General features: G+C 36.7%; 1 protein-coding gene across 1 annotated transcript in view; it reads left to right on the top strand.

The window, feature by feature from the left end:
• LOC141422522 (ferroxidase HEPHL1-like) overlaps positions 1 to 13,975 on the top strand; it is an 80,866-nt gene that overhangs the window by 47,839 nt on the left and 19,052 nt on the right. Inside the window, exons 3-6 of the mRNA XM_074070361.1 lie at positions 7,614 to 7,814; positions 8,559 to 8,738; positions 10,137 to 10,391; positions 13,070 to 13,238. Coding sequence (XP_073926462.1) covers positions 7,614 to 7,814; positions 8,559 to 8,738; positions 10,137 to 10,391; positions 13,070 to 13,238 — 805 coding nt within the window. The remainder of the gene's footprint in view (positions 1 to 7,613; positions 7,815 to 8,558; positions 8,739 to 10,136; positions 10,392 to 13,069; positions 13,239 to 13,975) is intronic.

The raw sequence follows: 13,975 nt of genomic DNA, 5'->3' as shown, positions 1-13,975 counted from the left end.
GATCCAGCTTACTTTCTGGTATCATTTCCTTTTATTCTGGAGGAGTTTAATATTCTTTGGAAGGAAAGGTGGCCAGCAAAACACTTGCTAATTTTATTTACTTAGAATGTCTTTATCTTGCTTTTATTTTTGAAGGATAATTTTCTGGATATAGTGTTCATGGCTGACATTTCTCCTCCAACACGCTGAGTATATCATCCCATTGTCTTTGGGTCTCCAATGTTCCAATGGCACGTCAACCATTAATCATGTTGATGGTTTCTTGTATGTGATGAATTTTTTGTTTGTTTGTTTTTCTGTTTCAGGTTTCAATATTATCTCTTCTTCTTTTCAAAGTTTGCCAAAGCTAAATCTATTTGTGAATATCTTTGTATTTATTAAATTGTAGTTCACTAAGCTTCCTTGATGTGTACATTAATGTTGTCCATCAAATTTTGGCCATTATTTCCTCACATATTTTTTCATTCCCTTTTTGCTCTCCTCTCTTCCTGTGGACAGTTGTTACACATGTTTTAGGACATATGTTGTCCCACAGTTCCTTCAAGTTTTTCTGTCTATTTAGGTAGGATAATTTCTATCAATCTATATTCTAGTTCACTGATTATTTTGCCATTTGACTCTGTTGTAAAGCTCCTTAGTATTTTATTTCATTTATTGTACTTTTAAATGTCATAACTCCAAATTTTATTTTATTTATGTATTTTTAATTTTTATTGTTTTATTACTCATGTGTATACAATGCTTGGGTCATTTCACCCCCTGCCCCACCCCCTCCCTTACCACCCACTCCACCCCCTCCATCTCCCCCCCACCCCCTCAATACCCAGCAGAAACTATTTTGCCCTTATTTCTAATTTTGTTGTAGAGAGAGTATAAGCAATAACAGGAAGGAACAAGGATTTTCGCTAGTTGAGATAAGGATAGCTATACAGGGAGTTGACTCACATTAATTTCCTGTGCATGTGTGTTACCTTCTAGGTTAATTCTTTTTGAGCTAACCTTTTCTCTAGTTCCTGGTGCAATTAAGTATTTTCTGACTTGTAATAATAGCACTAGTGATATTTAGAATGGAAGGGTGAGAGGGGATGGAAAGCAAAGAAGTTAAGGGAAAGGGAGAAACAAATAATCAAGTAGAAAAAAAACAAAACGAAGAAACCAACAAAAAGTTTCAAAGATACAAACAGGGAGAGACAGTGTACTAATCAACCATAAGCTGAAAAGGCATTAGAGAGACAGAGAGAGGATTGAAAATAAAAAATAAAAAGAGTAAAGATAAGAATAAAATTAAAAAATAAGTAAATGAAAGAAAAAAATATAAAATAAAACAAAATAAAAAATAAAAAAATCTCCAAGTTCAAATGCAGTGAAGTTTCAGTCTTAATAATTTTGGTGTTCGTCCCTCAGCCTTCAATCCTGGAGATGGTGCTTCAGATGTATAGAGGGTATTGAGGGGATGGGAGGGGGGGAGGGGTAGAGTGGGTGGTAAGGGAGGGGGTGGGGAAGGGGGTGAAATGACCCAAGCATTGTATACACATATGAATAATAAAATAAACAAATAAAAATATAAATAAAAACTGAAAAAAAAACCAATCTTTTTTTTTTTTTTTTTTTGCAAGGTGTGTGGGATGGGAGCAGCACTGCACCCTTCTTTTGAAATGCACCTTTGAAAGGCATCAGTGGGAACACCTTTGGGACATAAAAATGTATTAAGTTCAAGTACCTTTTCACCCCAAAATAGAAAACCAGAACACTTTTGGTTGCAGTATTATTTGTTTACAATAGAATTTAACACATAAATACAAATAAACGAGATACAAATTTGTTGCATTGTAACACTGAAAATATGGTTATGTCCTCCTATAACCTAATGAAACATACACTGTCAGAAACACTCACTAGGTCTAAATTTTAGATCTCATTCATTAGATACTTTCTGAGCACCTTCTATGTGCAAAGCACTGCACGGTTGTAAGTGCTGGGGGTTCAGTGCTGAATAAGACTCCCTGCTCACAGAACTGCTCCAGTGGTGGAAGAGACAACAACATAAGGACAGTCACAGAAATAGAAATCTCGAGGCTGTTTCAAACATCACAGTCTCTTTTGGGGAAAGATACATATATATACATGCATACACACATACAATTTTTTGTTTTTGAGATGGGTTCTTGCTACATTGCTCAGGCTGGTCCCAAACTCCTGGGCTCAAGTGAGCCTCTCGCCTCAGCCTCAGAAGTAGCTGGGACCACAGATGCACACCACGTGGACAGTATCTCTAAACTGACTTTTTTACAGGTTGCGAATTTTTAGTGAGACACTTAAAGTTTGTAGTTCTGAACTGCATCTCTAATTTTAAAATCCATATTAAGCTCCTTATAGCCATTCTAATGGAATAAGGCTCACATGACATGTATGAGAATGTGTGGGTACACACACATATATGCATGTTTACTGGCCACGTCACTATTTAGGTACACATACACACGTATTATGTAGAATGCTGTTCACATAACTTCTCAGGTCGCATTTGTCCTCTATGAGAACTATTAATGCTATAATTTCTAGGCCGTCTGTTGGTGCCCCAAATGCATGGCATTAAAAAAAACCAATCTTTAATTCAATCATAAAAGTCCAGTACAAGCCATTTGTAGGGCTTGGGATTTGTTCTTTTAAAAACAACAGGGGAAATGCAACAAACTGATATTTCCACTTTTCAAAATCCTTCAAGGAAAGAGTGGATCATAGAGTCATAGAAGATTAACCTAATGAAACCCACTTTCTCGCCAGCAATAGTTTATATACCTTCCATAATCTTAATACATATCCCTGAATGAAGATTTACAGTTCAGCTTTGCTTACATTAACCATTTTAAAAATGCCAATAAAAAGCAAGCTAGTGCTTGCTTCCTACATTGCCAAACAACTGTTCCTAGATGCATTTCTTCTTAAAACAAGGGGGTCATCATTTGTACAAAGCAATAGTTAGCTTCCATATACATTTTCCAGAAATGGCATGTGACATTCAAAACCTAGACACTCTCACACTTGCAAAGTGGAATCTTGAGTGGAATATAGAAGCATGAATGGCAAAATTGAAGATCAGTAGCAGAATTATTTTTCTATTTATTTAAAGCATAGTAAAAAATGGTACACTTTGGAAATTCAGTGGCATTAATTTGCTGTAAATTGCCATTAATTTGAGGAACATCATACAGTTAAAAAAAGAGAGAAAAGGAATTTTTTTATTAACAGTGCTCCTGTTTTGAGAACTGCATTACATAATTTTACCTTCCCAAACAGACCATTCACAAATATCAGGTCAACAAACTGCTAGCATCCATAAAAATGGTAGTTTCTGACTAAAATGCAAGAATTTAAAAGTGGTATCACACAAATTCTTAAGAGTAACATTTCTGGTTATTTCATATACCTTTTTTGAATAGGAATTGACAAGTTGTCCTTAAAAATTTTGCATATCTTACTCTTCTGTCATTTGTTTGTGAGTCAGCTTATTTCTTCCCAAACCATTAAATGCTCAAAATTCTCAAATCTGATGGGTAGAAATTTTTACTTACTATTTGTGTGTGTGTGTGTGTGTGTGTGTGTGTGGTGCTGGGGATCAAATTCAGGGCCTGGGTGTACTAGGCAAGCACATTACCATTGACGACATCCACAGCCTTGTATATTACAATTCTTAAAAGCTCACATATCCTGGAACATATACAACCACTGAATAGTGCCTTATCGTCTTAGATTTCTAAAGTTACTATTGTTTAACACCTTCATCAAACTTCTTTCTTGGAATAGCTTTCATAACTTAATAAGCTATCTACCCCAAATCACTTTTTCTTAATATTCTCAAATGATATTCTTCATCTTGAAAAACAGTACCAAGAATTTGTATGGGGCTCATTTCAACAATAACTATCAATGATTTCCAAAGCCAAGTCAGTAAAAAATCTCCAGAACAACTGCTATTTGTATTGATTTCTATTATATAATGAAAGTAGTAAAATGAGTTCTATCAGTTGAAGCTTCAAGTCAAGTCCCCTAATTCCCAGTCCTCAGCCTCTATCTCTATCTATCTATCTATCTATCTATCAATCATCTATCATTCTATCTATCTATCTATCTATCTATTCAGAAGCTTCCAAGTCATACATTTATTCACTGGGCTATGAAGAAGGATAGTACAAGATAATGACTCATTTATTATTTTATTCAACAGATGTATATTGAGTACCCCTGTACCAGGCACCAAGGTAGATTCTATGGGTACAATTATGAGCATGAGGACACTTGGTACTTGCTTTCATGGAACTTGACCAACACAGGAGATGTAAATTGATCAAGTAATTACATACACGATATATAGGTGTGTGCCTATATATATGTGTGTGTATGTAGTTAAAAATTTCATATATAATTAAATACTTAAGGCAATGCTATCAGTAAATAATAGGCAATGTTTATTGAATTGTTACTATATTCCAGGCACTGTGACAGTGCTTTATAGATACTATATCATATAAGTCTTCACAAATCTATGAGGTAGATATTGTAATTATCATAATCTTATACATAAGAAGCTAAGACTCGTAGAAAAGAAGGAAATTGTCAGGTAACCTTGCCAATAAGCAATGAGATAGGATTTGATTCTAGGCAGTCTAATTTCAGTGGTTGTGAGTGTGACTATTGACCGATGCCCTTCTCTCTGTGGGAATGAAATTTAGAAAACTGATCTAGTCCAGGGAGTTCAAGATTGCTTGAGTCAGCTGCTGTTGCATGTTGAAATCCACATTAAATACTTTTGACTTTCATCTCTACACTGATGAGAAGCCATGGAATGATTTTAATAGGGAAAAATAAAATTGGATTTGAGATTTGAAAGGATAACTTTTGGTGGAAAATGGATCAGAGAGGCAAGAGAAGCAGGGAAGCTAGCTGGGAGGTTACTGAGAAAGCTCATGTGAGAGATGATTGCGGTTTGGATGAGGGCTAAGATGGTGGTAATGGACAGAAATGGAAGAATTTGAGAAGAAGCAAGACGTGGTCTATGTGGTGATGGACAGAAATGGATGAATTTGAGGAAAAGCAAGAACAGGGCTTTTGGTGGTGTGGAAATTGGGAAGGAAGAAGAGGAGGAAGATAAGAATTTTGTCTTTATTGCTGACTGTGGCATTGCATACTGGTGGTGCCTTTTAGCTAGAGAGGAGACAGTGGTTGAGGACCAGGCTTGGTAGAGGAGAGATAGGTAATGCTCCTGGAAAAGGTGGCATTTCAAATCATTTGGTATTTCCAAGTGTAAATGCAAAAAGACAGGTATCAGCAAAGCTCAGAGAGGAGGGTGAAGATAAAAGTGGGAGCCATGGGTGTGAGACTGATTGGTGACACTGTCGTGACTGTGCCGTCAAGCCAGGAAGGAGGCACTGGGCATGGAAGGAAGGAGTCAACATTGTTACCTTGAGGATTTCTTATAATGGACAGCAGATGGCGGAGAAAGAACTAGAAAACCAAACTGCAGAAGAGTGGCCCAGAGGACAGGGAGATGTCACAGGAATTATTTAGGGACAGAGGGAATTTAAAATATTAAATGCTGCTAGAGTTCAGATAGCATAAGGATTTTTTAAAAAAATGTTGTTTGAATTTAACAGATAGAAGGTAGCCTTCTGGATTTCTCCTTTGTTTTCCTCTATCAAGTAACATCATTTATCAAGTTAGAAAGCAGCAAAACCAGTATTAGTTTAATTTTGAGTAAAAATATTCTCACCTTGTATTCAGAGACAATGTCAAAATATTTTTAGAAGAATGCTTTTGCATTTTTAGAAATTCTCAAAAGCATTGAATACATAAATCATAGTATTAAATAACGTGTATATAATAATATTCTTGAAAATACTCTTAGAACTTAGCATTAGCAAAAAGTTCCTCTCAAGGAATTGGTAAGTTTATTTTTATGGTCTAAGAAACTATTAACCCAATTATATTAACTTAGTAAATATTAACCTTATATCTAACAATATAACCTAAATATTACCAGAAATTCAGAGCTACAGTTAATATAGAAGGGATTTAATCATTGAAATGATTCCTGTCTCTTATATTTATGTTTTCTCTGACTTTATACTGGTATTTCTTACTTGAGGTATTATGTAGCATGTGAGCTTAATGTGGGAAATTACTTATATTCTTTTTTGAATAAAAGTTATTAAAAGTTAATATCTAAAAGAAGTAAGTTAGGTCAACGAGTATACAAATGGTCCATACACTCTATTCTCAATAATTTTGAAGATAAGTCAGGCATAAATAGATTCTAATCTGGCTCAGCCACATGCTAGCCTGTTATTCTGTGAATTGAATATTAATACCTACCATATTGAGTTGCTTTAAAGAGTAAATGTGGTAATCTATACAAAATGACCACTATACTTGGCAGATGGTAGTAACTTAACTATTGTTTTCTTCTGAAATCCTTCTCCAATCATCAAATTATGTTTTCAGAGTAGAATTTGTTAAAAAGGTGATTTTAGATTTTTGGTCATATCTTCTCTTAGGCTTACCTCAGCTACCCTGACACTTACTGTCTTATTTGATTTTGTATTCCTAATGCCTACCTCATTCATTAGCATGGGTCCTATATTCAATTCATGCTGTCGAATGAATGAATGAGTGGCAAATGTGAGAGAGAATGAATGGTGAATGGACCTGGAGTGCATCCATGATCACCTCCCTCTAGTCCCTTTTGCCTTCTTTTTATTAAGTGTAACTCTTCCCCAGTCTTTGAGAACCCTCAAATCCTACTTCCATTTTGAAGCTTCTTATAATTATAATGTGCACAGATTGGTCACCTGCCTTCTATTTAGGTGTTTTTCACGCTATTTCTAGCAGTAATTTTTCTTAATTGAAAAACCTTGCATAAGACTCTTAGGTTATGAAAGAGACTGTGGGAGTGCTCTGCCCACTTTCCCTACCCACTCTGTGGTAGACTTTCCACCTTGCACAGTACACGTCTCCTCTTGGATATCCCTTATATCTTGACCCAAAATTACATTCCACAAACCACTATGCTTTATTCTTCTGTCCTCCCATGTATTCATAATGCATACCATGGTCCGCCTCCACAGAACTTTAAAATCCCCTGGAAGCAGGAAGAATGCCTTAACTTTCCTGTCTATCTCTGATGAGATCCACATAGGTGCTGAAAGTTTAATGAGTCCCCAAGAAGTGCTTGTTATTCTTCTGCAGTTTCTTTCTCCCTTCTTGAGATAATGTCAAGTAAGGTGAATTGAAAGTCTCTTGATTTGTGTAGTCAGCTCATCAGAAAGAGCCTTTATTATGAGAACTTCAGAACCTGATTCTGTCACTGAATGGGGAAAAAAGACCTTGTTTCTGTGTGAATCACTCTATATACATTGCCTCATTCAGTTCTCATGTCCCTGTGGGGTAGATATCAACATTCCAGTTTTAATTATGGGAAACAGGACATTTCAAGTAACTTTGCCTTGAGTCCCACAGCAAAGTACACTTACATTCATTAATGTTTGACTCTGAAACTTTTGATTTCTCCACTGTAGCATGAGATCTCAGTGTTTTAATTATATTTTATTTTTTCTTAGAAGGAGCCTTATACCCAGATGGAACATCTGGCAGGAACAAGGATGATGACATGGTTCCTCCTGGCAAAAACTATACCTACGTCTGGCCAGTGAGAGAGGAATATGCACCTGCTCCTGCAGATGCCAACTGCCTGACCTGGGTATACCATTCACACATCGATGCCCCTGGGCTAATTGGACCCTTGCTGGTGTGTAAGGAAGGTAAGGCAACTCCCAGTCCTCAAGAGTCTATTCTCAGGTAACTAGTGTGTAGTGTGTTTCCTTCCTTCGTTCCATACTCCATACAGAATATGTGTCCTCTAAACTTTCTTTAGGATTAGGAAAGTTAGGGGAGAGGGAGGGGGCAGAGTGAGGGGTAAGGGAGGGGGTAGGGGCAAGGGGGAGAAATGACCCAAGCCTTGTATGCCCATATGAATAATAAAACAATAAAAAAAAGGAAAGTTCTTGTAATGTGGTATCAATCTGACACCATATTGGGGGGTTAATAATTCACATTTTGTTTAAGAATCATACCAGCATTCTGAAACATACATGATTTATGTTTTATAACATAGCATTCCTTAACACTATATGTAGGAAAGTGAAAATTTTAGTAAAATTATTAGGGATTGCTTTTGCTTCATTATTTTACCTAATTAGTTTCTTTTTACTCGCTTTTAACTGATTTAGTGTGTCTGTGCTGTCAATAAAATCTACTCCCTTGAGGAATGGCCAGGTTTTCCAGGTCTGCACTTGTGAAAATTTCTGTTTTATGACTTTGCTTTTCGATAGTTCTGTCATTTCCATCAAAGCCCTTTGCTGTTTTATATTGTGAGTTACGGGTTGTCTATATATGTGTTCTTGACAAATTTCAGGCCTACCCAACATCATTGGCAGAAAGGAAAGATCACTTTGATTTAGTTCACCTTGAACTTTTTAATCTAGTCTCTTGAATGTGCCCAATAGATAAGCTGAACAGATATTCAGGGACAAGGACTGATGTGGATAGAGAATTCATTATAATGTTTACTCTCGTGGATGAGAATCAAAGCTGGTACCTTGATGAAAATAGCAGACATTTCTGCACTGACCCAGATTCAGTAGGCAAAGATGATGCTGTATTCCAGAGAAGCAACAAAATGCATGGTGAGTATCTCTCATGCTCTCAAATACGTGCCATGTTTTTATGCCATGGCATAAGGTACTATGAGGGAGGCATGTTGAACCTGGTTTTGCAAGATGTGTAACTTAGTGACAACAGTGGTTTGAAAATGGTATAAATAAAGCATAACACATGCTGGAACCTAAACAAATCTGAGAGAGGACAAGCCAAACTGAGTACGATGTGCAAGGTTGTAATACCAAACTATACGAGTAGGGTTTCAGTACATACTTGTGAGTTTGTTATGTTGTGTTCCCAGACATTCTTTAAACCGACAACACTTATTGAACATCCGTTGTACACTAGACCTTGCGTCTGTACAAAATAGTGAAATCTCTACAGTTACACTGACAATTGAAACAGAAAACAGCATGCCAGTTTTGCAGAGTGGGGTTTAATGTAGCATTTTAGGATGTGGGGATTAAGCGGTCTCTTTCCACTTTTTTCCTAGATAGTTCTAGTGGACATAAAGGAAGTCTTTAATGTAAACCTCCCAGTTCATTCGTTTTTTGCTTGCCTATCTCAGAATCATCTTTACTGAGTCAGCCTGAATATTGTCAGGAAATCATAAGAAAGGGAAGGAGTCCTGGCAACATCTAGTAAAAACTGCTTTATCTTTATCTTTTTACTTTTTAAATTAACAAAATATAAACATCTGTCATAGTGCCCTCAAATTAGACCCTTTCTTTTACCATTCTGCTGCATGCTTTTGTCATTAAATTAAGTGGATACTATATTCCAGCTTTTCTGCTAGATCCTGATAGCCATTAGATGAGCAAGACAGTTTCCAGTTCTGAGGAACACAGATTCTGGTGTGGATGGTAGATATACAAATAAAGGAATAGGATGGGAGCTGACTGAGATATCCTGAAGTGTGAGCAGCACTCGATCTTCTTCTGACCTTAAAATTATGCTCACATGCAGTTCTCAGTGTGTGCCAATCTCCTCTTTTTCCTCCTCCTCCCTCTTCTCTTCCCCTTTGTCCTCCTCTTTCCCCTTTCCCTCCCCATCCTTCTCCCTCTCCTTCTTTTAGTTTAGTTTGTTTGCTTTTTTGAGATGGGATTCTCACTATGTAGTATAGCCAAGGCTCGTCTGGAACTTGTGGTCCTCCTGCCTCAACCACCTGAGTGCTGGGATTACAGGTATGTAGCAACATGTCTGGCTTGACCTTTACTTCTACTGAGTGTTTTTGTCTCAAAAAAAAAAACAAAACAAGTCAAAGTCTTTATTTCCTTTCTTTCCATACTACTTTTTAAGAGCTAGAATGTCTCCAAAAAACATTATAACCAATGATCTGTTTTGGTTTTCCAGTATTACCAATGTTTTGGTCCCGTTCACCTCTGTAGGAGAGTCATCGCCCACTAGTGTGTTTCTGTTTTTAGCCCTCAGTGGATTCCTTTTTGGAAACTTTCCCGAGCCTGAAATGTGTGTTGGTGAATCTGTGTCCTGGCATCTGTTTGGAATGGGGAATGAGATTGACATCCATTCCATCTGTTTTTATGGTAACACCTTCATCAGCAGAGGGCATCGGGCTGATGTTGTCAACCTGTTCCCAGCTACCTTCCTCACGGCAGAAATGATAGTTGAGAATTCTGGGAAATGGATGATAACCTGCCAAGTCAGTGACCATCTACAAGGTATAAAGAACAAAGACCAGTGTGGAGCTCCTTAGAATGGCACAATTAAACCAGTCACTGGTGCTTGTCCAGTGCTTGCTGTTTGGTATATATATGATGCATAATTAAATATATAGGAAAATAGAACATTCTTTTAGTTGGCATTTTGCCCACAGGTATTTGTTAATCATGTCCCTATGAACAAAATGGGAAGATTAAAAAATGATGACACCTTCAAAGAGCCAACAATCTAGTAGACACAAAATGAGTAAAATGCAGACATGAGATCAATTTTCTGTGGACATTATACTCACTACTATAGAGGATCTGGGGCTTCCTGAGGAGTTGAATCCTAAGCTGAACCTTAAAATGTGAGTGGGATTTGAATAGATGAAGAAAAGAAGGAAGAAAGGTTTCCAGGCAGAGGAAGAAATGTAAATTGAGAAAAGCACATGTTCTCTTTGAGTAACTGTATATAGGATAAATTTTTAGCACTGGAAAAGTCTTTAGATAATCAGCATCAATTCTCCATCCAGTTTTTGAATTTCATGTGAGTAATTGTATCAGCTTAGCTCTTCTCTAGACTTCTCTATTAGAATGTTCTTCCTTATTTTAAGAAAAAATTCATTGATATATAGCATTCTTCATGCCCATGAAAGGTGGGTGAGATATATGTGTTGACTTAAATGCCTATTGAATAACTCAGTCCTGGTTCTTTAAGACTGCACAGAATAGGTCCTTACTTAGCTGGACCATAAGGTTCATCCCAGAGGAGTGATGAGGGAGAAGCCTAAGGAGGCAGACTGGGCCCTCATGTTTTCAGCCCTCAGTGGATTATTCCTCTTTGAAAACATACTGAAGTCTGAAATGTGTGTTGGTGGAAAAGACTGGTTAAGCTAAGGAGGCGTGGCTGTGTCTAAAAGGCATTTGTGAGTCTTAGATCCTTTGGCACACTAGTGGCATACCATGATCAGTATAGTGGTTTGGAAAGATTATTAAGACATATGTGTGCAGAAAGGATTCTGTGGGGAAAATGCTAGCTAAGAAGCATCGGCAGCATTATATGACATATAAAGTGTCAGATCTAAGATGGGAGAAAAGCAGGGAGAGAAAAAAATGTACCAGTGAGATTGACACAGGACAAATAATGTCTGATTAAATTTGGATACCTCTAACTATACACAGTCACTCACATACAGAGATCCAACTGTTCAGGGATCTTCAATAACACATTCTTATTCCTATCAACCTTATGCAACCAATCTTAGCATTAGTCAGCTGGGTTATTCCAGTTAAACTAAATTCAGCTCAGAAGTTGGTCAGTTATGTCCCAGATAAGAGTCTGAGATGACAAGGATAAACAAAACAAGGCTCCTGTTCTTAAGGGGCCTCATGCTAATAAATCTAGGAAGAAATTTTTTGACTAGGAATTCCATATCTAGATTTAAAAACAAGACAATAGCAACCATTTGAGACTATTAAGTTGCTGAGTTTGGTCAGTGGTTTGTGAACATAAGTTAATGTACTTCCTGAACTGTCCATATCCTCAGAAAAATGTCCTAAAAGTTAGAAAATGTCTAATTTGATTTTAAAAATCAATAATCACATTTAGAGATGTTGGCATCATATTTTCATGAGTATGCTCCTTCACTATTTCCCACACCTTTATATATAAGTATGTCAGTTATAAAACCAGTCTGTTAATACTGCTCTGTAGCTTACTTTTCCCACTTATTAATATATCAGAACAATATTTCATGACAGTGATATCAAAGTACTGTTAATGATTCCAGTGTCCACATTATTTAACCAACATCTATTGCTTAACAATTTTCTCCATTTTTTGCTATTCTAAACAGTTTATGTATATGCTTGCACTTCCATCTGAACATTTCCTTAGGAAAAGTAGATTTGGAATTCCTGGATCAGAGTCCAATTGTTTTACAGCTGTGGACACACTGCTCAGATTTTTTAAAGAACTTATTACTGTTCCACCCACATGTGTAAGCATACCCCTCCCTCCACTTATCTGCCAACACTGAGAATTGTTAATCCTTTGTAGTTTTTATCAATCATCTGATCAATGAATAGCCGTTCTGTTTGGCTGCAATTAAGGTATTAAGGTTGAAATACTTTTCATTTGTTTATTGGCTAATAATATTTCTTTTGTGAATAATCCATTTTTGTTCCTTGTTAATTTTCTATTAGAGATGTACCTTTTTTTCTTCTTGTTATTGATTTTTAATTAGTATGTATTGATTGCACAAAGGTTTCATTGTGATATTTCCATACATGCATGCAATGTACTTTGATCAGGTTTGCCCCATTATTACTTATTCTTAGTCCCACCTTTTTACAATTTTAATAGATTTCATTATTCTGTTTTCATACATGGACATAAAGTACTTTTATCATAATTCCCCTCACCTGTTTCCCTCTCCTTTTGCCCTCCTGATGATGCTGGGGATTGAACTCATGGCCTCATGCAAGCACCACACCAGTGAGCTACAACCCAAGTGATTCACATATAAATCCTTTGTCATATATGCTACAAAATTTCTTCCTCCCCACAGCTGATCTTTTGTTTTTAACTTTGTTATAGACAATTTTCTGTATAAAAGTCTTAAATGTTCATGAAGACAAATCTGTTGATTTTTTCCTGTGTGGTTTCATTTACTCCCTGGTTTGTGGTTCTGCAGCTGGCATGCTGGGGCAATACAATGTTGGTAACTGCAAAAGTGACATTCTTCACCCCAAGATGAATGGGCAGCAGAGGCGCTACTTTATAGCAGCTGAAAAAATTCTTTGGGATTATGGCCCTCTAGGTTATGATAAATTCAGCGGTCTTCCCCTAAATGCCTCTCGCAGGTAAGCACCCTGGTCTTTCTCAGCCCCTTTCTAGAGAGGCATGCTGTTGACTTTCCCTGTGACCTCACTGGTATTCTGGGCCCTGTTCTGATGAGTGTAATGTTGTTGTTTAAGTAATCACATACCATGATGTCTTTGAGTGCATGAAACAATGGGATACTAAAAATGATCACTCTTTTCCCAGGATCCTTTCTAAATTGTATTTGTGATCAACAATAAGACACACTTAGTTTCTTCATTTCATACGTTCTTCATTTCTTATATACATACATACATACATACATTCTTCCACCAAAGTAAAGCACTTGAACCTTTCCTAGAGAACTTGTGGGAACCATATATGAAAATCTCTTTGAAGTCAACTTTCATTATTGGTCAGTGTGAGAACTAGATTTTAAAATGATGCCTTCTAGAATTCTGAAGTGCCTTCTGAAATATAAAAGATTAGACTATATTCAACTGATATTTAATGTGATATATGAAAACAGAATGCATTAGCAAGCATGAGGGATACAAGGATGTCTAGGACATTGTTCCTGCCCTTATGCAGAGAAATTAACTGCACAGGAGAGAGAAATAACTTTACAAGTTATGAGTAAGAGTCAGTGAATTCTCTGGGTTCAGAGATAGCAAAGATAGCAAGGGAAGAGGAATTGAAGCAGAATCTTCAAGAGTGACAAAATTTATGTAAGTGAATAGTAAAGAGAGTGAAATATTGGATGCAGGGGTTAATGCAA

This window comes from Castor canadensis, chromosome 1, assembly GCF_047511655.1.
Source record: "Castor canadensis chromosome 1, mCasCan1.hap1v2, whole genome shotgun sequence".
Lineage (NCBI taxonomy): Eukaryota > Metazoa > Chordata > Mammalia > Rodentia > Castoridae > Castor > Castor canadensis.
This window is presented reverse-complemented; position numbering and strand designations above follow the sequence as displayed.